The sequence below is a fragment of the Macrotis lagotis genome, chromosome 5 (genome assembly GCF_037893015.1).
Source record: "Macrotis lagotis isolate mMagLag1 chromosome 5, bilby.v1.9.chrom.fasta, whole genome shotgun sequence".
Lineage (NCBI taxonomy): Eukaryota > Metazoa > Chordata > Mammalia > Peramelemorphia > Peramelidae > Macrotis > Macrotis lagotis.
In genome coordinates this window covers 239,922,257-239,948,148 of record NC_133662.1, presented here as the reverse complement: position 1 = coordinate 239,948,148, position 25,892 = coordinate 239,922,257, and the positions used below count along the sequence as shown (strand labels likewise).

The 25,892-nt window shown below is 44.2% G+C and overlaps 1 protein-coding gene across 1 annotated transcript in view; it reads left to right on the top strand.

Moving 5' to 3' along the window:
- Nucleotides 1–2,550: 2,550 nt before the first annotated feature.
- SEZ6 (seizure related 6 homolog) overlaps nt 2,551–25,892 on the top strand; it is a 52,981-nt gene continuing 29,639 nt past the window's right edge. Inside the window, exons 1-5 of the mRNA XM_074190100.1 lie at nt 2,551–2,629; nt 3,178–3,291; nt 3,466–3,510; nt 14,238–14,906; nt 15,937–16,070. Of these exons, the coding sequence (XP_074046201.1) occupies nt 2,551–2,629; nt 3,178–3,291; nt 3,466–3,510; nt 14,238–14,906; nt 15,937–16,070 (1,041 nt within the window). The remainder of the gene's footprint in view (nt 2,630–3,177; nt 3,292–3,465; nt 3,511–14,237; nt 14,907–15,936; nt 16,071–25,892) is intronic.

Genomic DNA, 25,892 nt, shown 5'->3' with positions numbered 1-25,892 from the left:
AGATAAATGTTAGGTGTCTTTGGGCACAGGGAGCAAATCAGCCTAACTGAAGGGTCTCACCAATCCCATGCCTGCCCCAAGATTCCCTGGCCTGTTATTCAACCAAGAACTCTGTGCCATCCCCTGATTTATGCCCACATTCTTCTATTCTAGCCACAACTGGCTTAGTGCTGTTCCCAGGATCCATGGAAGTACCCAGGCCAGAGAAGGATGGCACTGAGAGGGCAGAGTTGGCACTCTAACCTATTTCCCTATTTGGACCAAGAACAAAATGTCCATTGAAAGTAGGAATTCATTTTTTATAGCCTGCCAGCCAGGGAGCCTGACTATCAGAGAGAAAGGAAAGAGAGATATCACTTTGGTGCCAGCCTTACCAGCTGCCTGGAACCAAGCTGAATTGAAAACCAGGCAGGAGGATGTGGTAGGAGTAGTGGTTAAGAGTCTTAAAAGCAGCACAGTACAGAGGAGAGAGCATTGGATTTCTGAATCAGAGAATGGGGTTTCAAATTCCCCCTTCACTACTTGATACTAAGTTGTTCCCATGTAAAATGTGAGGATTAAAGTGGATGACTTCTGAAGTTCCTTCCAGCTATAAATCTATGATACTTTAGTTTTAGTACCAATTCTACAGAATAAAACTGGTGACTTTGTGTGTGGGGGAAGGGAACAAACAACAACGACAAAAAACTCTCTGTGCCTCAGTTTCCCTCATCTGCCAAATTTAGGTAATAGATCTAGACCTGGAAGGTACTAAACTAGTTTGATTCCCAAGTGATTTGCTCAAAGTTTTAGAGGTAGTCTAAGACTGGGGGGGTGGGTGGGATTTGAACTCCAATCCAGTGTTTCTAAACACAGCACTGCCTTTCTAGGTCAAATCATTGGCTGGCCTTCTCACTGCACATCTCCTAGCTACTCATCTAGTTAGGTGGGGATGAAATGAGATAATGGAAACTTTGAAAAGTATAAAACTTTATAGGGATTCATTATTTTCATTATACCAGATTAGAGCCTCCAGCAATTGCAGGTACTCAGGCATGAGGGGACAGTTAGTAGTTAGAGATGTTCTCTATGGCCCACCTGACACTGTTTTAGTTCTGAGGTTGGGGGGGGGGGGGATATGGTTTGAGGATCTGTTGAGAATATTTCAGACTTGACCCCAGGCAACTTCACTCCCAGGGCCAAGGTTGGGATGTGCCGGGAGATGAGAGGGTGACATAGGATGGGCAGATAAACCCAAGGGGACAGCCAGCCAGCATGAGAAGCCTTGAGCTCATGGGAATAACCCTTCTTCATTCCCCATTGGCTCTTGAAGAAGTTGGGTCTGGGGGGGTTAATGTAGGTCTTTGGGCCCAGGCACAGCACTAATCCCCTATTAAAACTTGAAAGGGGCCGGGGCACCTCCTGGATAAACTCATTAACTTTTATGGGATAATAAATGGATCCCATTAAAATCTCATTCTCACTGTGCTTGGCCAGCTTAACCTCTCAGATCCAGGCAGCCAGGAAAGGTGGAGGAAGGCTGGGGTGGGGGATGGTGGGGAAGCAGGGAAAGTGTCCCCCACTAACAGTCTCCCTCAGTAAATCTCTAACCTTGCCTTCCTGTCCCCAGATTTCCTTGTTCTTATTCCTGAAGTAAGTTCTTGGGCTCAGATATTGCCTCAACTCCTGGCTTATCCAGCCCAGGCCAGGCCAGCTCCTCTACTAAGGACCAGCATGAAGAGGAGCTATCATCCCATCTCCACTACTTACCAGCCACATCATTTATAAGTCATTTAAGCTCTGCTCTCTTCTCTTCAAGATGGGGAGTCATAGAGGTAACTAGGTGGCACAATGAAAAAAACCATGGGCTACCTGAGTTCAAATTCAGACTTACTAGCTATGTAACCCTGGGCAAATCAACTGTATTCACCTCAGTTTTCTCATCTATCATATGAGATGGAGAAGGAAATGGCTGACCATCCCATTATCTTTGCCAAGAATACCCCAAATGGGGTCACGAAGAGTCAAGACAGGACTGAAACAAGTGAGCAAGTAGGGCTCAGAATGATTAAATGACTTTGGAACTATCCCAGGATTCCCTAGCTAGAGCCAGGAAGTGTCTGAGAGACTACAGAACTCAGGATTTTGTCCTCCAACCCTCCCATTCCAAGTTGGCTTCCCAAAGTTCTAACACACCACAGTGATTCTCCCTTACTCCCTCCCCTTGGGAAGTTGGTTGTGAAACAATAGACCTGGAAAACTGAGACCCAGAGAAAGGGGCTTGCTCATAATCACACAAGAACTAAGGCAGAACCTCCGATTCTAGAATCCACTAAAACCCTACACCCCGCCCTCATGCCAAATTCACAATTCATTCCATTGCACCAGTCTCAAAGAATCCTAGGACCTACAGTCTAGAGCGCATTCTAACCCAACCCCATCATGTTGCAGATGAGAATAAAAGACTTATCCAAGGTCATCTAGACTTCCTGCCCTGAGCCACCAGGAAAAATTGTCATTATCTCCCCGACTTGCCCTTTCCCTTTCCCTCCACCCAGCCCTGCCAGTGGCATGCATCATAGTGATGGAGTGTTTCCGCAAGCCCCGGAGGAGAACTTGGAGGGTGGAGGGAGAGGTCGAGGCAGTCCAGGTGTGGAGGGGGCTCCTCTTTGCGGGAGTTTGATAGGGCCAGCCCCCTGGCCCTGTGATGCTGTCACTCCCCAGGAGTGCTGGGTAGGGGTGGGGGAGAGAGAAGAGGTCTATTGGGGGTGAGGGGGGGGGGGGAGAACCAGAGCAGGGAGGCAAGGAGAGAGTGAATTCACCAGGGAGGCATCCTGAATGGCTCATTAGCACTGATGAAAGCCTTTTTTCATTTAGTCTAAATACTTTAAACGGGCTCCCTCCCGTTAGTTATTTGCATAGCTTAAGCTTTAATGCAGAAGGAGGGCCGGGCTGCGAGTAGAGGGCGCGGGTCCCCAAGGAAGCCGGGATTTCGGGGGGGGCTGACACTCCTAGGCCTCAGAGGGGAGTGGGGGGACCCCCGCCCCAGGAGTCAGAGCCCAGCCTCGGCTGATCCGGCAGGGGATGCGGGAGGGAGGGGCTGCGGGACAGGAAGACAATCCCCCCGCATTTTGACAACCGGCATAGACTATGCAAATGAACACCCAAATTGGCAGGTCTGTTGTTTTTGTCTTCCAGTCGGCAGCCTCGTCTGTAGCCAGACTGCCGCATTCTCCTCAAGTGCCTTCAGTCCTGGGCTTATCTCAGGAGAAAGGGGTGGCCGGGATTTCGGGAGCTGGGGGGCGGGCAAGCGTTTGGGAAGGGTTTTCCATGCAACAAAGCGTGCGCTGAGTCTGAGGATCCGAACCCAAGACCGAAGGTAGCCAGCAAGCGTTCCCTGGTCTTTCGTTCTAAGGCAGACCCGCTGAGGATTCCGAGAAAAGCAGAAACCCAGAGCTTGCCCTCAACGGGCTTATACTCTCCTAGGGGAGCTAACTCATCAGTCCCTAGATGCATGCCAGGAAGGGGAAGGTGAGGGTGGGTGTTTGTCCTTCCTTCTGCAAGAGGCCCATCAGGACATCAGGAAGGTGAGACCATGGCAGCGAAAGTGGAAGGTCATGTTTAAGGAAAGGACTATTAATGAAGGGACTTTAGAAGGTTCCCATTTGAAGATGGTGGGACGTTGAGGCGCTAGGGACGGTGAAGCCATCTCTAGACCCTCTGAGATTCAGAGCTGGCTGGCACCTGGAAGGTCCCCAGTGCTTGTCAGCAGTATCCCTCCCCATCCCCTGGCTAAGGCAGTGACTGAGAAGTAAGGCTGACACAGGAATAAGGTCCGAAATAACAAAGAAAACATTGAAGCAAGAAGTTCATAAGGATTGAAGCTAAAGAAACTTGGGCAGAGGAATATCATTTGGAGTCAGAGTGTATAGATTCAAATCCCAGTACCTGTGGCACTTTGATTTCCTTATCTGTAAAATGGGGAAAGAGACAGAGGATTGGATTGGATTATCTTTAAGGGTCCTTTTGGGTCTAAAGGCTTAAATTTGACTTTTTTATAAAGGGTGATCAAAGACGGGGGGGGGGGGGGGGGGAGCTTGGGTCAGGGTCACAGAGAATGGTGAGTACTATCTTCCCATTCATCCAGAATCACAGCTTCCTCACTCTCACTCCCCCCCCATTTATTAATGTGCTATCAAGTTTTATCATTTCTATTCACCACATCCTCCTATAAATACATCTCCTTTTCTCTAGCACTGGTGCAGACCCTCATCAGCTCACAGAAGGAGAGATGGAAATGAGGATGAGGGACAGAGGTTTCAAGTGCCACATAGGAGAGGTTATAGAATGAAAGAAACCCTCCTCAACAGTTTCAAAAGAAAACAAAAGAGTGTATAGCCCACCATATTTTTTCTCTGGGTTGGAATTGCCTTCTGCTCAGCCCCACGACATATTGAGTCCCGAAGAAACAAGCTTAGAGTGTAGGGGATGACTGATGTCAACAAAACAGAGTGTCAAACCTGCCCACTGCCCAACCCACAGCAGAGGCAATGGTACCTGGGAAAAAAGAATAGGGGAAAAAAGGCATGGGACCCAAAATGGTCAGCACTCTTCCATGATTCAGAATCTTGGGATGTGAGGAAGCCTCAGATATTGGAGGAACCAAAGCCTGCAGAAATCAGGTCAAGGAAATGAGCATCTGCTCCCTGGACCTCCTTTAGCTCTTGGTCCAAGACCCTCCAAGAATTCTGGTTAGAATTTTCAGCTTTAGGGGCAGCTAGATGGCACAGTGGATAGAGCACTGGTTCTGGAGTCAGGAGGACCTGAGTTCAAATCCAACCTCATACACTTAATAATGACCCAGCTGTGTGGCCCTGGGCAAGCCACTTAACCCCATTGCCTTGTAAAAAAAAAAAAACTTGAAAAAAAAAAGAATTTTCAGCTTTAGGTTCACTCACTGCCACAAGGCCTAGCTGCAGAGGTTGGGGCTTTCCTTAAACTCAATGTGGGGTGGCCACTGAGGCCCCAGATCAGATAACTGGGGAATCCTCTAACAGGTCATAGCATTTGATGTGAGCCTTCAAAGGAATCAGGGGTTCCAAGAAGCAAAGATAAAGAAGGAAAGCATTTCAGGCATGGATAGAGTCTTACTTTATCAGCATTGGATAATACAATCTTCATTACATTAAATCATTTGATAATAATAATAGCTAAAAATTGATGTAGTATTTTAAAGTTTATATATATAAAATCTCATTTGGACCTCCCAACAAACTATGAGTTAACTACCATTATTGTCCACACTTTCTAAATGCAGAACATGAGACTAACAAATTAATAGACTTGTCTAGGGGACATAGTTAAGTGTCTGAGGCAAGATTAGCATTCAGGTCTTCCTGATTCCAATCCAGTGCTCCATCCACAACAGTACCTAGCTGCTTCATAAAAACAAGTAAATTCTGGGAGTAAAAATAGAAAATTAAGTCAGTCCATGAACTCAAGGAACTCACATCCTATAGAGGAGGGAGAAACATATAAAAGAGGGCTCATGCTGATGTTCCAGTTATGGCAGACCGAAAGTCTAGATATCATTTGGGAAGAGAAAGCAACAGAAGACATGGTAAGGCCCAGAGGACCTTGGGGAGCAATAACTGAGTAAATGCCCCCCTCCCAAGAGAATAAGTAGATTTGGGGGGGGTTAGAGTGGAGTGGGAATCTGTGATACCTCCAGCAGACAGAGGGATCTAAAGGTCAACCTCCAGTGGGCAGGTTCAGACTGGACATACATCAGAGATTAAATTTTTGAGGCCATGGCAGGGCTACAAATATTAAGAAATTTGAACATTATCCTTCAAGTAATAACCTAACAGTTCAGAATGGGCTTTTCCTTCTCCTTCATCTTCCTTCTTCCTCCACTTTTAAACTGATGTCCAAGATTGAACAACCCTCTGAGTTCACACTTGTCTAGGGCCATACCTTCTCAGTGGATTCTAATTCCTTTTTTCCTGGGCAGTCTAATGCCTTCTGGAGAGGTTGAGGGTCTGGACCTCCAACACTCCTGTTGCTCAACCTTCCCCTTTCCATCTTTTGCCAATTAGTCCATTAAACCTACAAATCTCTGACCACAAGTTAGTACTAGACAATTTACAGTTCATGGAGGAGAAATCTCACCACAGAATCTAAGAGTTGAATGAATGGATGAATGAATAAGAAAGTGCTTACTATGTCCTCAGAACTGGAGATTCAAGACAAAACCCTCTTCCCACAAGAGGTTTACATTCTTTATGGGGAGAGGTAACATATCAAGCAAGGGCAATGGTGACCAGGGAAGGAAGTCAGGTTAGAGAATGGTGAGTGGCCCTCTAGAGCAGTTGGTTGAAATGTCTTTTCCAATGCTGATGTGACTACAATACACAAAAGCATAAAGTAGAGGAAGCAGCTGGGAAGAATAGCTCAAATGAAGGAGCATGGTCAGGTCCATGGAAGACATGACATAAGCTGGGATGAATTATTTTTCTTCCTTTTCCTGGCTAAACTCCTAGAGAAACGTGTCTATAATTCAGAATAGTCTCTCCTCTTTATCTTTTCATGGCATGACTCAGTTCTCCTCCTGTTCAACTAACTATTCAGTTTATTTGTTGGATCTCCCTCTACTTTATGTCCACTAGCCATAGGTTTCCCAAGAGTCTGCCCTGGACCTTCTTTTTTCTTCCTCTCTTCCAGTGCTGTCAAACTCAAACAGAAATGGAGCCACTAAACTTTACATAAAGATACCTGAGGGTACAAGTTGACTTAAGCAACCACATACTGATATTGTCAATGTTCGATTGTATTTTTACTTATTTTGTAAAATATTTCCTAATTCCATTTTAATCTAACTCAGCCTTCTTGTGGAGGTTGTAGGCCCAATGCAGTGTCACCTCTGCTTTGTACTAACTCATCTTTGGTGTCATCAATTCCCATGAATCTGATCATCTTTTCTATGCAGCTGATTCTCAGTTCTCCCACCTTTCTACTGTGCTCCAGACTGGAATCACCAACTGCCTCTTGCTCCATCATTCATTAAGTCCAACATTCATTAACCTTCACCCCAAATCCTCTTCTCTTCTGAACTTTCCCTTACTACTGAGGATACCACCATTCTTCAGTCAACCAGGCTCACCATCTGGATACTTATCACTCTCACTTACTCCATATAGCCAGTCTGTTGCCAAATCTCATCGTTTTAACCTTCACAATATATACATATATACATATATATATATATATGTATATATATATATATATATATATATATATATATATATATATATCTTATAGATAACCCTTCTTTCCTGCAACATTGCCTCCACTCTGGGACAGATCCTCATTTATTCATACCCAGACTATTTCAAAAGCCTCTTAGTCAGGTCTCCTTGCCTCCAGCTTCTCCCCACCTCAATCTACCTTTCACTCAGCTGCCAAAGGGATTTCCCTACAGTACCAGACTAGCCATTTCACTGCCCTCCCTACTCAGTGGACTATCCATGATCTCCAGGATTAAATCTAAAATCTAAAAAGTTTTCAAAGTCTTTTCCTACCTGTTTCCTCCATACCTTTCCAATTTGCTTACACTTTGCTTCATTTTGTGCATACTATCATCCAACAACTGGCCTCCTCGAGGCTCCCCAACACATAACTCACTCCATATCTTTGTCCTGGCCATCTCCAGTGATTTTGATGTTCTCCTTTCTCTCTCTTCAAACTTGTCGCTTCCCTAGCTTCCTTCAAGACTCGCCTCAAATCTCACCTTCAAAAGGTTTTTCTTATTCTCTCCTGCTAGTCCCCTTCCTCAATCTACCTTCCTCTTACAGTGTGTCTTGTGTAGTTGTTTGTATATTGTCTCTTCCATTAGAATGTAAGCTCTTTAGGGGCCACTAGGTAGTGCAGTAGATAGAACACTGGCCCTGGAGTCAGGAGTACCTGAGTTCAAATCCCACCTCAGACACTTAATAATTACCTGTGTCTCCTTGGGCAAGTCACTGAACCCCATTGCCTTGCAAAAAAACCCAAACCTAATAATAATAGAATGTAAGCTCTTTGAGGGCAAGGGCTGGGTTTTTGCTTTTTCTTTGTATCTCCAGGGCTTGGCACAGTGCCTGAATATAAATAGTTTTTAAATAAATATATGTTAACTAATTACCTAGCCATGTGGCCTTGGGCAAGTCACTTAACCCCATTTGCCTTGCAAAAACCTAAAAAAAAATAAATAAATAAAATAAAAAATAAATATATGTTAACTATATCAAATTACTTGATTTCTCAAGGAGGAGGGGAGAGGGAGAGAATTTGGAATTCAAAATTTTTTTAAAAGAATGTTAAAAATTGGAGTAGAAGGGGCAGCTAGGCAGCACAGTGGATAAAGCACTGGCCCTGGAGTCAGGAGGACCTGAGTTCAAATCCAACCTCAGACACTTCATAATTACCTAGTTATGTGATTGTGAACAAGTCACTTAACCTCATTGCCTTGCAAAAACTAAAATAAAAAAAAATTGGGGTAGCTAGATGGCTCAATGAATAGAGCACTGGAGTCAGGAGGACTTAATAATTACCTAACTGTGTGACCTTAGGCAAGTCACTTAATCCCATTGCCTTGCAAAAACCAAAAATAAAAAACAAATTTTAAAAATTTAGAAAAGCAAAAATGAGTGTTAAAAATTGTTTTTACATGTAATTGAAAGAAAAAATTAAAAGAGAGAGAAAGAAAAATGTATGTTAATGATGATGATGATGAAGTTCTCACCAATCAGGCCTGCCTGACCCTAATGTATTGGTTCAAAGCTTCTGCAATCCCTGGTCCCTGGAGCTCTACTGGACAGCTTGGCAAATGAACAGAGTGAACAGGAGTTGGAAGGAATCTCCCAGTCTGTCTCCTCAATAGGCATCAAGCATTTTGGTCATAAACACAGGGGCTCTGGGGCATGGGGAAGAATAATAATAATAGGGTTAATAGGCATTCTTCACAAGTAAGGGCATCTTTAATTGTGTCCTTTCTACCCCCATTGCCCTGGATCCCTCCTCCCAACTCCAAGAAAAAATACTGTGTCTAGCAGAGATTACCTTAATGTCTCAAAGCAGTAGGTGGTAACAGAACTGAGACTCAGAAGCAGCTGATTGCCAAATCAATTTACTTGTTTGATACGCTATCTCGATCCCATTTAACCAAGGACTCATTCCTTCCTTCCCCCATCCTCCTCCCAAAGCAATCAGTTCAATTGACATGAACAGAGGTATCTTAGCTACATTGCCACATGGTCCCTGACCTTGCTTTGGGTAGAAGGAATGTGAGTCCCCTGGACATCAGGGGCAAGAACACAGATGATGAGCAACCCTCAGAGAGACAGAGACTGCTGGTAAAGCCATATGATGCCAGATTGTCCAACAAGCAAAGTTAGTCTATACCTCTTGGTGAGGAAAAAAAGGATATTTTTTCTTTTTTTTTAAGGTTTTTTTTTTGCAAGGAAAATGGGATTAAGTGACTTGCCCAAGGCCACACAGCTAGGTAATTATTAAGTGTCTGAGACCGGATTTGAACCCAGGTACTCCTGACTCCAAGGCTGATGCTTTATCCACTACGGCACCTAGCCACCCCCAAAAAGGACATTTTTCTACATTGGATTATAATAGCATAGAAATGGAGTGAACCCCTTACTTTGCAAATGAAAGAATTGAGGCACAAGGAGGTTAAGTAATTTTCTCAGTTGCATTGCTAGTTATTCAAAAGGTTTTCAAACTCATTTCTTCATGACCCCAAGGGCAGCTAGATGGTGCAGTGGATAGAGCACTGACCTTGGAGTCAGGAGACATTTGCTACCTATGTGACTTTGGGCAAGTCACTTAATCCTAATTGCCTCTAATCCAGAAATTCTCCATTTGTCCTGATTCCTATCTGGCCACTGGACCTAGATGGCTCCAGAGAAGAAAGTGAGGTTGTTGACTTAGCACAGTACCCCCTCACTCAAATCCAATTCATGTGCTTGTCATAGCATCACCTCCCTGATGTCTTAGTCTTCTTTGAGAATGAAGGACAATCATTATTAGGGCTCCAAGTTCAATACCATATCTAATACAGCATACCTTCTCCCTCTAGGGTCATACAATTTCAGGGACCCCTATCTACCTAGTTATATGACAAAGATCACCACATATATGAATGTAGGGTAATACAATTGAGTGGAAGAAATAGTGAAAGAGGGGCAGCTAGGTGACACAGTGGAGAGAGCACTGGCCCTGTAGTCAGGAGGACCTGAGTTCAAATCTGACTTTAGTCACTTAATAATTATCTAGCTGTGTGACCTGGGACAAGTCACTTAACCCCAGTGCCTTAAATAAAAAGAAATTTTATAAAAGAAATGGTGAAAGGGGTTCAGAGAAAGTGTGTGCGAACTGATGCTGAGTAAAGTGAGCAGAACCAGGAAAACAATTTATTTTGTTGTTGTCGTTGTTGTTGGCTTTTGCAAGGCCATGAGGTTAAGTGACTTGCCCAAGATCACACAGCTAGGTAATTATTGTCTGAGGTCAGATTTGAACTCAGGTCCTCTTGACTCCAGGGTCAGTGCTCTCTCCACTATGCCACCTAGCTGCCCCGAACAAATCATATAATAACAATGCTATAAGGCAAAATCTTTTGAAAGGCTGATAAAGGCAATGACCAGCCACAATTTCAGAAGACTGATGTTGAAGCATGCTATCTGACAGAGAGGTGGAGGATTCAGGATACAGAATGATAATAGATTATTTGGTCATAGCCAAAACAAGAATTTGTTTTCCTTGATTATATTTATTTACTTACATCTTTATATTGTATTATACACTGTATATATATATATTTGTATATTGTATGTTGTTTCCTGTAGTTTTGTTTGTATTATTTTGTTTATTTTTAATAGTAAAGAGAGATGGGAGGGAAGGAAATAGATTTTTGCTCATTGAAAAAATTGAATTTAATTAAATTAATTTTTTCAAAAGTCACCACATCATTTAGATTGCTGAAGACATGTTTGACTGGTGAAGCAGATAGTTTATGTGCACTACAAATGATTCACTGGGCATAGGACCATAAACTCAGGACAACAGCCAGTCGACAATCTTCACCTGCAGAGATGTAGGTGAAGGCCCGAAAGTCAGAAGTACCATCTGTTGTCTTACCTCTTCAATAGGGATGAGAGAGAAGGGACACTAGAGGACCATCTGCTCTTGGAGGTGACACATGAAGGCCGAGCCATAGAATCTCATCAGACTGTGCTTCTGCCAGAGGACAGAAATCCACTTGTTCCACCCATGATCTCAAGGGGCCAATGCATCCTCAGAGTCTTGGGGAATTTTGGCACCTCTTAGTTAAGAAAGTCACTTTCTCTCTTCATTCTCCTCCCCCCCCCAACCCCAACCCAGGCTGCCAAATTCTTGGTTCTCACTCCCCAAGGCTCCCAGTCTCCAGAAACGTCAGAGCCTTCATACTCTTGAGAACAGAATGCATGCCATCTGTCCAACCTCTCTCCCCTCTCTCCCTGCCTGCCAATTCAAGGGGTGGGTGTGAGCCGGCCCAGGGGCTGGCAGTCCCATTTCCAGACAAGCAGAGGGCCTGATCATCTCCTTTCAAACCAGTATCCTCCATTCTCTTGGTTTGATTCTATTTTACTGCCTATCATCTCATTAGCTATTCATGGAACCATTTTGAAATAGTCACTGATCAAAAATTTTTTGCTTTCTCGTGTATGGGAAGGTCTGGGTAACTTGTAGCATCTGCATCTGAAACAAGGGGGCCCTTGAAGGCTGTAGGTCCCCAGCACTCAAGAGGCTCATTTTTACTGACCTCACCCCCTTGTACTCTCTTCTTCTGACTGATCTGCAAGGAAAAAAAAGGATCTTTAGGGTCCTAGCAGACCCCAAGTTGGGCAGTTATCAATCAGTATAACATGATAATTAAATCAACCAGGAAAAGTGATAAATAGAGGTAGAAGTTTTTAATCATATTTCCTTCTTTTAGGCAGAACCCTCACTGGATCCTAGCTAGAGTCCCAGGCACTCCAAGCATGATCTTCTGGAAACCTTTCCCCACCCTAGGGCCTTCCCTCTGTTAATTATCTGCAATTTATTCTGGCTAGAGCTTGTTTGTTTTTAGCTGTTTGCATGCTGTCTCCTCCATTAGACTTTGAACTCTTTTAGAGAGATTTTTTTTTGCCTTTCTTTGTGTATATCCCTGGTGTCTGGCACACATAAACAATTTATAAATGCCTCTTGGTATTTATAGCCCAGTGGATAGGGTACCAGTCTTAGAAAAGACTCATCTTCCTGAGTTCAAATCCATTTACCAGGTGTGACATGGGGCAAATCAGTTACCCCTGTTTGCCTCAGTTTCCTCATCTGTCAAATGAGATAGAGAAGGAAATGACCCACTACTCCATTATCTTTGCCAAGAAAACCCCAAATGGTGTCATGAAGAATGACTGAACAACAAAAAAATTGGCTGACTAACTTATGTTTATATCTCCACCTTAAAAAAATGTTTATTAACTAACTGGTTTACTGTCAGGACCCTGGACAAGTCACCTGAATCTCATTTCATAGCACCCCTAGGACTCAAGAAGGGCAAGAGGACTACCAGGAGAGAGCAAGTGAGAGATGTGGAAGTGGGAATTTGCTGGCAAATATTTAACAACCGACTTGGGGGACTCCGAATGTATGCGTGACACACTTTTAAGTTTACTTTGCATTATTAATGTTTTCTCTATCACCTTCTCAAGTCTAGACAATCAACAAAACAATAAATCAAGTCCTGACTTGTAATTTGCTGATTTCTGAGGTGTAAATGTTCACCCTGGAAATTTAACCATCTGCTCGCACAAGCTGTGCAAACCAGCTCCAGTGCACCACTAAATGGAAGGAATGAAATAGTTGAAGAAGGACCCTGTGAGGGAAAAGTGAAATAAACTTGTCTTCATGCAGACCTAAAAGGGGGATCTGTGCTGAGGGAAGATTCCAGAAAGAATGTTCAGAATTTCAGGGACGAATTTGCTAAGTATCATAAATCACTGGCTTCTAAAGGCACAGAAAATGAAATTAAAATATGACCTAAGATTGAAGTTTTAATGGGTATCATGGGAAAGAGAAATAGGGTGGGATCCAGAGATTCAGACTCTAATCTCAATCCTGATGATCAGTCATTGTCCACTCAAGGCCTCAATGTCCTTATCAGTCTAATGAATGACTAGATGGGGGAGGGGGAGGAAGAATCAGCTAAGTAGGTGCACAAAGCACCTGGAATTAGGAAATCCTGAGTTCGAATCCAATCTCAGACATAAACTAGCTGTGTGACTCTGGGTAAGTCCCTTTACCCTATTTGCCTCACGTTCCTCAGTGGTAAAATGAACTGGAGAAGAAGGCAAACCATTCCAGTATTTTTGTCAAGAAAACCTCTACTGGGGTCATGGAGAGTAGAACACAACTGAAAAACAGTCCAGAAGACCTAAGATTAAAACTTGCCTCAGACACTGACTGTATGACCCCAGGCAAACCAACTGACCAGTATAGGCCTCAATTTCCTCATCTGTAAAATGAGGTTGGCTGGACTTCTTTATTAAGAATTCATTAAGCAAAAGTGAGGCAATCCCTGCCTTCTAGTAGTTTGCATTATACCAAGGATCTTGGATTCAAATCAGGGTTCTGCTAAAGTTTCATCCAGCTCTGATAATGAGTTTACGTGTCTTGCTAAGGTTCTGTGTCCACGATTTCTTGTGATTCTCACAATAACCCTAGAAAGGTAGTTATTGTTATCGTCGTTTTACCAATGAGGAAACTGAAACCCAGAAGAATGAATGAATCACCCCAACTCCCCCAGCCATTCAGAGTGGTATTCCAACACAGTTCTTCCTGACTCCAAGGCTGGAACTCTATCCACTACTGTAGGCAGAGGGGGTTTCTTTAAAATCACAAGTCTGGGGGAGGCTAGGTGGTGCAGTGGATAGAGCACCAGCCTTGGAGTCAGGAGTACCTGGGTTCAAATCCGACCTCAACACTTAGTAATTACCTAGCCGTGTGGCCTTGGGCAAAGCCACTTAACCCCATTGCCTTGAAAAAAAATCTAAAAAAAAAAGCTTTTAAGCCACTTAACCCTGTTTGCCTTGCAAAAACCTAAAAAAAAAAAAATAAGATACTTACAGAGTAAGAATCAAAATCCTCAAAACCTATGAAAATGTGAACTGTTACTATTCTCCTTATAGGAATCTCCTCTGAGATCCAGAACCCAAACAGCGCAGAGTCAGACAGCGAACTGACAGTGGCCCCAACGCCAGAACAACCTGAAGGAGGGGTTCACTTTGTCAGCACAGCCCCGACCCTGAAACTGCTCAACCATCACCCACTGCTGGAGGAGTTTCTACAGGATCCCCAGGCAAAGGAGGAGGAGCTGAAGCCAGTGCCCTTCCTCAGTCGAGGAGCAGTCCCCTTCCAACCGGATGCACCAACACTCTTCATCCCTAGTCCACTGGCCCACCTTGCCCACCAAGATGACCGTCCCATCTTTACCAATCCTACCCCAGCCATGGCTCCAGGGCTCACATACACCTTAGGGAGGGATGGCGTTCAGAATCCAGAGCCCGCATGGCCTACTCTACCCATTACAATGGCACCCCCACCAGGGCCAGGAGTAGCTGTACCATCTTTGGCCCAGGCTGAAGTGCCCGTGACGGCACCTCCCAGAAGTGCATGGGTGGTGACTCATGACGTGCCCATGGACTTGACCCAGCCATGGGTCCCGGAAGTCATGCCCCCTCAGGCCAGAGAACCAGGGGTGGGAATCCCTGCTGCCACTACTGCTTCAGGGGATGATGAGGAGACAACCACCACCACCATCATCACAACGACCACCATCACCACTGTGCAACCACCAGGTCAGATTCCTCCATGGGCATCCCTAACAAAGGAATCCCAGAAGACATCCCGTAGAAGCTTCCACCCCAAAACTAGGCAGATTCCTAGAATTGGTACTAGAGGGGTGAGGCAAGGGGAATAAGCATGTATTCTACTGTGCTAAATAAGCGCTTTACAAACATTAATTAAATTGATCCTCTCAACAACCTTGGGAGGTAGGTGCTATTATGATCCTCATTTCACAGTGCAGGAAACCCAGGCAATTAAAAGTTAAATGACTTGACCAGGGTCAAAGCCAGTAAATCAGAGGTCAGATTTGAACTCTGGTCTTCCTGACTTCAGACTCAGCACTCTAATCACGGCCCTCTCTAGCTGCCACTATCAGAAGCAAAGCAGTCAAACATACTAGGCCCATGCAAGAGTGTCTTGAGATAATAGGTTCACCAACCACAGAGACTTATTCATAGACAACTCATGAATGGTAAGATGCAGCACAGGTGACTCTGGTATAAAGAGACCCTGAGTTCAAATCCTGCTTTGCACAATTGCTACCTATATGACCTTGGGTAAGTCTACTCCTAGGGGCTATACAATGAGGGTTTGAACTAGATGAGCCCTTGATCAAGTTTCTTCTAGCTCTAGACTTATGATAGAAGTGGTAGTGGGAATAGTCCTGATGGAGATGACAATGCTCCACCATGATGGATGATGGTCATGGTTATTCATTCTCTATTAAGAGACAAGGCTGGGGCAGAGCTTGGACAAACCTCCGTGATCTGTTCCCCTTCTTCATCTAGTCTCTTCTCATAGGCTCCTGTTCCAAAGTCAGAGGGTCCTTGGACTAGTCATAGCCATCAGCAGCAGGATGGCCTTTCCCATAGTAGTCAGCTGATCTGACATTAGGAAAGTCTGAGAAAGGAGCAGGTTCTTTTTTTCCAGGAGGTGACAGAAGAAAGAGGAAGACACCAATTCAACTCACCACCTTAGCACTGATGAAATCTCATAAGAAGCTCAGGGTAACTTGGGTCTCCTTTTGTTTTCACCTGGTAGCTCCTTGTAGTTGGAATTTCACAAGACCTCAGGGCTCCCTGAACTCTCCAGAAGGACCCAGTTCATCAGATGACAACAGTCTGGATTGCTTCTACTATATCACTGTCTATCCTGGCTATGGTGTAGAGATCAAGGTGAGTTGGGGTTCCCTAGGGGAAACAGGAAAGGGAAGGGGTCGCAGGATTGAAAGTATGCACTCTGCATCAGACACTGTTCGAAAGCACTTGACAAATATTATCTTATTTGATCCTCACAACAAAAATATTATCTTATTTGATCCTCACCCTAAAAGGTAGATGCTTTTATGATTCCCATTTTACAGTTGAGGAAACAGACAGACAAAGGTTCCAGTGACTTGTCTGGGGTCACAGTGCTAGTAAATATTTGATATCAGTGATGATGGGATTTTAACTTGAGTCTTCCTGAGTCCAAGGCAAGTTTTCTATCCACTACAGCACTTGGGTTACACCCCTGAAGAAAATTGGGGTCCAGGAAGGAGACAAAAAACTGAAGCCAAGAAGATAGTGTCAAACTCAAAAATATAGAAACAGGAACCACTTATCCATACATAAAGATCCTCTGCTGCATGTCAGCTTGGTTTTAAAATGTGATATTATTGTTGATTTATTGTATTTTTATTTATTTTGCTAAATATTTCCCAATTGCATTTTAATCTGGATCCACCAAGGAGTGTTATGAGTGTGAGTCTGATATGTCTGATCAGAAAAAAAAGTGTATTGGCCATGACGCCAAAGATTTTGGTCCTAATTGCCCTGTTTCTACCTAAATTCAAAGCCCTTTAGATACTTCCTAGCTGGATTACCCTGACCAAATCACTTTGATGCTCTCTGCCTCCATCTTCTTACCTATAAAATGATGTTAGAGTCAATGACCCCCAAGGTCACTTTCATATTTGGAGCTATCATCTTAAGATCTCTCTTAACCTCAGTTTCTTCATCTGTAAGACATCATTAATAGACTCAAAATTGTCTTCTTCACAAAAGAGGATGTTTGGTGTTCCTCTTCCCTTCTCCCCATTTAAAAAATCTAGATCCAGAACTGGAAGGAAGCTTTTAAGTTCCAACCTATCATTCAACAAAGAAGGAAAATGAGATTGAGGGCAAGTAATTTGACCAGGTCACCTTGGCAGTCAATGGATTTGAGCTTGGGTCCTTCAACTACAACTGCCATGCCCTTTCCATTGGCCAATGAAGTCTCAACCCTAGTACCACCATGTCTTTGCCTGTTCGATGAACAATGCCAAGTCACTTAACCTCCAAAACCCCAGTTTCCTCAACTGTTAAATGAAGAGCTTGGATTGCATTCCATTTCTAGAATCTGTGATCCTATGATCCCTCTCTTTTGGGCACATAAGAGATTTCCATTCATCCATCTTTGCCAAATTCCAATACTCCAAGTCATTGTGTATGTACTATGAATATGGGTACCTGATACCAAAGTGGTTAAAAATATCACTTGAAAAAAAAGTCAGTTAGAATGTTGGTAGGAACTGGAGAGAGGGGGGAGGAAGGAAAGAACCAGTCAGGTCTAACCCCAGGCCTCAGTCACACTTACCCATTATCCCCCTGCCATTGAACACAAGTCACTCCTCTTCCAAGGCCAGGTCCCTCAATCCTGTTGCTGTTGCCTGAGAGGGTAATTAGTAGCAGAGGTTACCCAGACAGCCCCTTCCCAACACAAACCATTAACACTCAGTGCCGCTTAATTAACGTAATTAATGTAAAATCATCACCTAATGAGAGGTGGCACCGGCTGGTTGTGTTTCTCTGGGTGGAACAAACCAGCTGCAGGTGTGGGGGAGGGGACAGAGGGCTAGGACCCTATACCAGGGTTCCTTCTCTGTCCTCCCTAATAGCCCAAATGGGCATACTTTGAGGCAGATTCCTGTCCCACTGGGTTCTGGACAGAAAGAGAAGAATCTATTCCAGAATCTATTTCAAAGGTAGGCCAAAATATTGGATTCTCCCCTCTACTCTACTCTACCCTCCCTATCTCCTGAGCCATGGATATAGTGAGTCCCCCTACAAGTAGGATAAACGTCTCCATTTGGGTTTGTGTGTGTGTGTGTGTGTGTGTGTGTGTGTGTGTGTGTGTGTTACACATTTTTTCATCAGGATGCAAAACTGTTACCAGGCAACAACAAAATTAAGACCTACCACATCCCCCAGGCTGGTATTTCTAAAATGCCAAGCAGAAGCCCACTCCCCCACCCCTCCATCGCCTGCCTTCCTTCCCTTCCCCTTGTTGAGAAGTCAAGAGACTGTACAGATGGGACTGTATAGAGAGACCTTCTAGAAAGGAGAAACAAGGTGAGAATTGGAACAGAATCATGACATGACATGTGGAGGTGACCATTTGTGTGACCTTGGTTGAGCAAGTCTTTCTAAGCCTCAATTTCCTTATTTGTAAAATGAAGAGGTTGGTTTAGAGTAAGTGTTCTTTTTTTAAAAACTTTTTTTAATTTATTTGAAGTCATAGGATTTAGTGACTTGCTGAAGGTCACACAGCTAGGCATTAAGTGTCTGAGGTCAGATTTGAACTCAGGTCCTCCTGATTCCACAGCTGGTGCTCTATCTATTGCACTACCTAGGGGCCCTAGAATAAGTTTTTTTTTTAACATGAATTATGCAAACTTTTTAAAAAATATTTTGAAACAATTTCAATAGAATCCAATATATTTAATCTTATATATTTAAAACAATGATTCTGAGAAGTTTCATTTAAAACAATGAAACTGGGTTGGGGGAATAGTTTCCAGAATGCAAAAAATGTGAAGAAACCCTGATTTAGATGGTCTCTCCTCTTGCAAATCCCACAGTTCTTGAATAGCCTTAATGGAAGAGACAACAGGTCTTACTCTGGTAGCAGATAGTTGAAACTGGGGAGCCCGGTGGTAGATGAATCATAGGAACCAACAACCTGAACTAAAAGAAATAATGAGATTCATTTCATTTGTATTCAGGAAAACTGAACTTGATCCTCTCCCCTTTCACACAGACCCCAGGATATGGGGTTGGGAGAGGGAGGGATTTTTGTGAAATCCCCCCCCTTCTTCCCCACCTCTTTTTTTCCCCTTCATTCCATCAAGGCTGCCAGAGATGTCTACCTTTATTATCTCTCCCGATAACAGACTACAGAAAGATATAACCTCTCATAAAGAATACGTGACTGGGAGTCTGAAGGACGGGATTAAATCCCATCTCTGCCACAAACTAGCTATGTGACCTTGGGCAAGTCACAGGTTCTCAGAGGCAACCAGAACAATAAATTACAAAGCAATTTTGCAGGCAAAATTTTCTGACAGATTTCTACACTAGTGAAATCATAAGTCCAGAACAATAATACAATAATAATAAATCCTATTTCTATAAAATCAATAAGTCTTTTACAAAAACTGTTTAGGTTGTCATGCCAGCACCAGGATGAACAAATTTCAGAAGCGTAACAAAAATGGGCTAGACCTTTGATCCCAAAGAGAAACATACTCCAGACTGGGAGGGGAAGCTTTCTCTCTTTGATGATATCTGTGCTTCATACATCATCACCTGGCATGCCCCAGTAGGACTGAGGGGGAGGATGTAGCCCTGGAGAGGCTGTTGAAAGTATGTTGATACACACATAACCTATATTAAATTGCTAGCCTTCTCAGTGAGGGGGGGAGCATATAAGAATGTAAAAAATTTTATATTTAATTGTAAAAAAAAAAAGAATATTTTGAAAATCCAAAAATGTACTGACATAGGACAGAGGTTGAGGAGCAGACCAGGTAACCCCTCTTCCAGGAAAAGTGCCATTGAAAGACAAGATGCAGCAGGATACAGAACTCCAAAGATCTCATTCACCTGGGTCCTCCCTCTCTAAACCAGGATATGCTTGCCTCCTTGGAGGGAAAAATCCTTCCTAAGCCACTCTCATTTTATAATGGGCCTTCAGATAGTGTGCTCCCCCACTCTTTATTGTTGGGGTACAGCCTCTGGAAGTTCTAATCTACAATTGGTGCATCCTCCCTCATCTACTTCATTTACTGATTGGTAGATGATGTGGACAGAATTAGTAGAGAAGATTTCCAGAGATGGAAAGACCTGTGTTCAAGTCTGCTTCTAGCACAACTTTTTGCCCCTGAACAAGTCAGAGCCTACCATTGACCCAGGTAGTCCTTTAAAATGATTATAAGTTATGGCGAAGGGAGTGGGGAGAAGGAAGAACATAAAGATAATTTAATCCAATCCCTTCCTTTTACAGAAGGGGAAACTAAGATTGAGAGAAGGAAAGTAACTCAAAGTCACATAGATAATAAATAAATGAGCTGGGCTATGAGCCCAGAATATTTCCTGTCCCCCATTATTTGCACTTCAACACATCTAAACATCTCCATCCTCAGCTTTGTCACCTCAAATCTTTCCATGCCTAGACCTAGATAGAACCTTGGGGGCATCTGCTCCCCAAGGACCCTCCCTGGGCAACCTTGATGGTCATGGCATCTCTGAGCACTCACTGTCTTTTGAAGAATTGGCACCAAGATGGTAAGGGAAGGAAACCATGGAGCCTCTTTGCAGGGTTAAGGCTGAACCCAGAGGCTGCCGGAAGCTCTTTGGTCATAATTAGCGAGGAAATCAGATTCTCTCCAGACAGGCAGGCATCAGGGTATCATTCTGGCATATTAGCAAAGCCTCTTTCCTGAGGCAAGAGATGAGAGCCCAGAGCCATAAGTTTCTGGTGGGTACTGTGGGTGGTTGGGTGAGCACCAGCCCTCAAGATCATCTAGTGCCAGTCTCTGGTCCATTTCTCCTACCAGAGGGCAGCCAGTTGACATCCCTTACCCCATGATCATGATTTCCCCTTTAGAGGCTACAGTTTCATCAGGCATGCCAGGGCCAGGTGCCCACCCCCTCCTCATGCTTGGCATTCCAAAAACGTGCTCGTTGCCGGCTCCCTTCCACGACTTGGCTGGTTTCTGAGGCCATCTGGCAGCCTGGATGCAGCTGCCCAGATCTCTCTACCCTCCCACCCTTTTCCCTCTTGGCTATGTTTGCCCCCACATACTGCAGGTGGTACCATTGGCATGCTGTGTTCATGAGTTAGGCTGGATGCCAACTGGATACTAGGGTCTCTCGGCCCATCCTGTGGAAAAAGTCCTCTCCCTCCAATCAGCAGTTCACAACCTCATGGAGTTGGAATGAATCTAGAGGAAATAAAGGCCCAAAGAGGTGAAGTGCCACCATGGGTTCCTAGATCTAGAAACAGAGAAGACTTGGAAGGATCTCTGGACAATGCCCGTGTTTTACAGAGGAAGAAACCAAAGCCCAGAGAAATGAAGTAATTTCATCAAGGTCTGTCAGAACCGAGATTTGAATCACCCAGGCCATCTGACTCCAGAGCTAGGCCTCTCTTGCCACACCATTCTTGCCCTATTTTTGAAGCCCATTATGGATGACTCTTTGGGTCCACCATTCAATTAGCTCCAAATCCTCTATACTATCCAGCCCATATCTCCTAGGGCTTATGAGAAGCTTCAGGAGGAACTTGATGAAATTCTGATTCCCCTTTTCTAGGAGACTAGTCATTGACCAAAAGGTAAATGAGATTGCTCTGCCCAACCCTCAAGGTGATCAAGGTGATGCCATCTTGAAGCCACAGGTTCCCATGGAGTTGAAAGTGTGACTGAAGCAAATCTGGCCGTCCTGGTAGAACACCTGCCTTTCTACCTCCTACATCCCCCACTTCTACCCTCTGATTTCACATCACCCCCATCAACCTTCCCCAGGGAAAGAGGATTCTGGCTTTTCTCTCCTACTCAGCCACCATGATGGATGATGGCCATGACGATTCGTTCTCTACTCAGGGATAAGGCTAGGGCATCAAAGGGGCAAACCTTCTTGATCTGCTCCCCTTCTTTTCTAGACTATTCCCATAGGCTGCTGATCAAAGGTCAGAAGGTCCTTGGACTGACTAGTCATGGCCATTATGTCCCTGATCTGAAATTAGGAAAGCCCCTGAGAAAGAAGCAGGCTATTTTTTCCAGGAAGCAACTCACTACCTTATCACTGGTAAAATCTCACAAGAAAGGGGTAGCTTGGGGCAGCTAGGTGGTGTAGTGGATAAAGCACCGGCCCTGGAGTCAGGAGGACCCGGGTTCAAGTCTCAGACACTTAACAATTAGCTAGCTGTGTGGCCTTGGGCAAGCCACTTAACCCCATTTGCCTTGCAAAAACCTAAAAAAAAAAAAAGGTGGCTAGGTGGCACAGTGGATAGAGCACCAGCCCTAGAGACAGGAGTACCTGAGTTCAAATCTGGCCTCAGACACCTAATAATTACTAGCTGTGTGGCCTTGGGCAAGCTACTTAACCCCATTACCTTGCAAAACCCTAAAAAAGAAGCTCAGGATAACTTGGGTCTCCTTTTATTTTTACCCTGCAGCTGGAATTTCACAAGATCTCAGAGCTCCCTGAACTCTCCAGAAAGCAACCTTTCTATTAAACCCTTACCCTTAAGGATAGTAGTGGCCCCAATCTATGTGGAAGGATATTTTCCCCCAACCCCATCCCAACCTCCTGGCCACCAGTGGCTTCTAAAGTTGCAATGTGACTTCATTGCTAAGGAATAAGGTTCAGTAGAGAACTTTGCTAGACTCTGAGTCAGGAAAATTTCAGGTTCAAATCCCACCTTTAACAGTAATGTGACCAGGAAAAAGGCCTTTAACCTTCTTTGGGTCTCAGCTTTCCCATCGATAAATTAGATATAATGATAGCTGTTGTTTTAATAGCTAACACTTTTTTAGTGCTTGAAGATTTGCAAAACCTATCCATGTATTCTCTCATTTGATCCCCATGGCAACCCTGGGAGGTAGAGAATGACTACAATTTCTATTTGACAAATGGGGAAACTGAGAATAAGAAAGGATAAGGTGGAGAGCCTGAGAAAGAGCAAATGACTTGCCTAGGGTCTCACAACTAGCACTTGCATGAGGGCAGGAAATAGACTTCAGTCTCCTTGACTCCTCAGCCAGTCCCCTGCCCACTGCATCTCCGAAAAGCCATTTTCTTCACTGGATAGATTTTTGTATTATAAATTTCTTGAAGACAGGGATTTTCTTTGGTCTTTCTTTATATATGTGGTACTTAGCTCAGTATCTGCATACAGCAGGGACTTAATAAATGCTGGTTAGATTAAAATGAATTTATCATGAATGAGACAATGTATAGAAAGCACTATTGAATACTAGGTACTAATTTTATTATTCACTGAGATCCCAGGTCTAGAACATGGAAATTCTTGAGGGCACAGTATCTGGAGGCAGGTGCTTAATAAGTGGTGATTGATTAGACAGCACGCCAGGTCAGGAAGACCTGAGGTCAAATCTGACTTCAGACACTTACCAGCTGTGTGGCCCTAGGCAAGTCACTTAACCCCTATATGCCTCAGTTTCCTCATCTGCAGAAGAGGGATAATAGGATCGAATGAGAAAATAATGGTAAAGTGCTTAGCACAATGACTGGCACATAATAGATACTCTATAAAAATTAGCTATTATTATTATTATTATTAATCAATGGATGGATAGATAGATGGGTGGATGGGTGGATGAATGGGTAGGTGAGTGGAGGAGCAGATGGATGGATGGATGGATGGATGGATGGATGAATGGATGGGTGGATGGATGAATGGACTACTAGAGCAAGCACCAACCAGGAGATGTGACCTTGCCCTAACTTGCCTCAGTTTCCTAACATGCTCCTGCTCAAAGGAAAGAGAAGTCTCCCAAGAAAGGCATCACATTTAATTCAACTCATCAAGTATTCATTAAGCACCTACTATGTAAGATCCCAGGCTTATAGAACTAAAGCTAGAAAGGACCTAGAGACTATCCAGTTCGGTTCTCTCATTTTATGCATGAGGAAACAGAAGCCCAGAGAAGTTAAATAATCCATCAGTCTCACACAGGAAATAATGCCAGAGAGGAGATTCTAACCCAGATCTTTTGACTCCTTTGCAGTTTCCCTCAATATTAGGCCTACTCCCATATTCCAGGAAAGCTGAAAATACAGAACCAAAATCTTAATCCTCCTGGCCCTAAAGGACTTTAGATTCTATCCAGCAACAGAGTCAGAGTCAGAAGCTCTGGGTTCAAATCTTGACTTCTCCTCTTAATATTTTTATAATCTTAAATAAATTGCTTCCCCTATATTGGCCTCAGTTAGTTTCCTCCTCTGTAAGATGAAGATGTTGGCCTTAGACAATCTGCAAAGTCCCTTTCAACTCTTTCTTTTTTTTAAGGTTTTTGCAAGGCAAAATGGGGTTAAGTGGCTTGCCCATGGCCACACAGCTAGGTAATTATTAAGTGTCTGAGACGAATTTGAACCCAGGTCCTCCTGACTCCAGGGCCAATGCTTTATCCACTGTGCCACCTAGCCGCCCCACCCTTTCAACTTTCTGAGCCTATGAGATGGATGGCAATTCATTTCAGTGTCCACCTCGGCCAACCAGATAAGGACAAAGGGCTGTAAGTCACAGGCACTAAAAAGACTTCTCTCAGGCCCAATTAGATTTTTTTTTGGCAAGGCAATTAGGGCTAAGTACCTTGCCCAGGGTCACACAGCTAGTAAGTATCAGAGGCTAAATCAGAACTCTGGTCTTCCTGATTCCATATCCCATGCTCTATCTACTGGGTCACCTAATTAGACTTTAAGGAAATAGGAAGGGAATCCAAAGTCCCCCTCTCCCTCCAAGAGAAACCCAGAATCCCGAGGAAGGCTAGGGAACAAAACAGATAATAAATGCCTAGGGTAGATGGTCCAGGCCCTACCCTGTTGCCATAACAACTTCAGCCTCATTCCTTGAGGCTGACTTGCTCATCACTAGCCCAGCACAATTCTGGGGTGGAGGCAGAGGATGTCCTTGCTTCCTCCTTCCCTTTTCAATCTCCTCAGCCCCTCTCTCCTCCCTCTGCTCCCAGGACGAGATGGCCGAGCCCTGAGCAGAGCTGACATTTCAATCTGTCTCTGGAGCATTTCAGACTGCTGTAAATTGCCTCAAGACTTCATCACAGCCCCCTCCTCCACATTGCCTCCTCCCCACCCCCTACCTCATCAGGCCCAGATCCCCAACAGACCAGCAAAGTGACAGGCATAGGCAGGGAGGTGAGAAGAGACAGGGGTGGCCCAGGCAGGTCTTAACCTTGGCCCAGAAGAAAAGGGACCCACCTGCAGCCCTGTGGACATGGAAGAAAAGGTCCCCAGGCCTGGTCTGGTGTCATCTTGTCTTCTGGGGAACTCTGCTACCAGCTCCCTGCCCACAGCATCCTCTCCATTCAATATCAAGGACTAACAATGATGGATTGGCACAAGATGGAAGAGAATTCCAGGCCATTTAGTATAATCCTCCCATTTTACAAAGAAAGAAATTAAGGCCTAGAAAATGGAAATGATTTGCCCAAGGTCATCCAGGAAGGAACAGTTCAATCCCTCTAACTTCAGATCCAGAATTCTATTCTAATGCACCATGTTGTCTGCTGATGATGAGAGGCCAATTGGCAGCTTCTATACCCCACTTCATCTCCTGAGACCTCCAGCCTTGGGGAAGCCAATCAATAACTCCTGAGAAAGAGGCAATTCGTTCCCCCTCAGGAACTCTGGCAGCCAGGAGCCAGGGTGGACCCATGGGAAGAAAAGACTCCAAGGATGATTCCAACAGAAAAGAAGAGAAGAAAAGTATAGTTGGGGGGGGGGGGGGATGCTGAAATCAAAATCACACACCCTTTGGTCAGATTATTTGGATTCTACTGCTTACTTGCTCTGTGACCTGGGGAAGTAACAACTTGGTTTTCTCTGAAAAAGAGAGGAGGACCCCTAACGTTCCCTAAAGTTCCAAGTCTGTGATTGTATGACCCTACCTATGAACTTGGAATCTTTTTTTAATTTTTTTTCAAGGCAATGGGG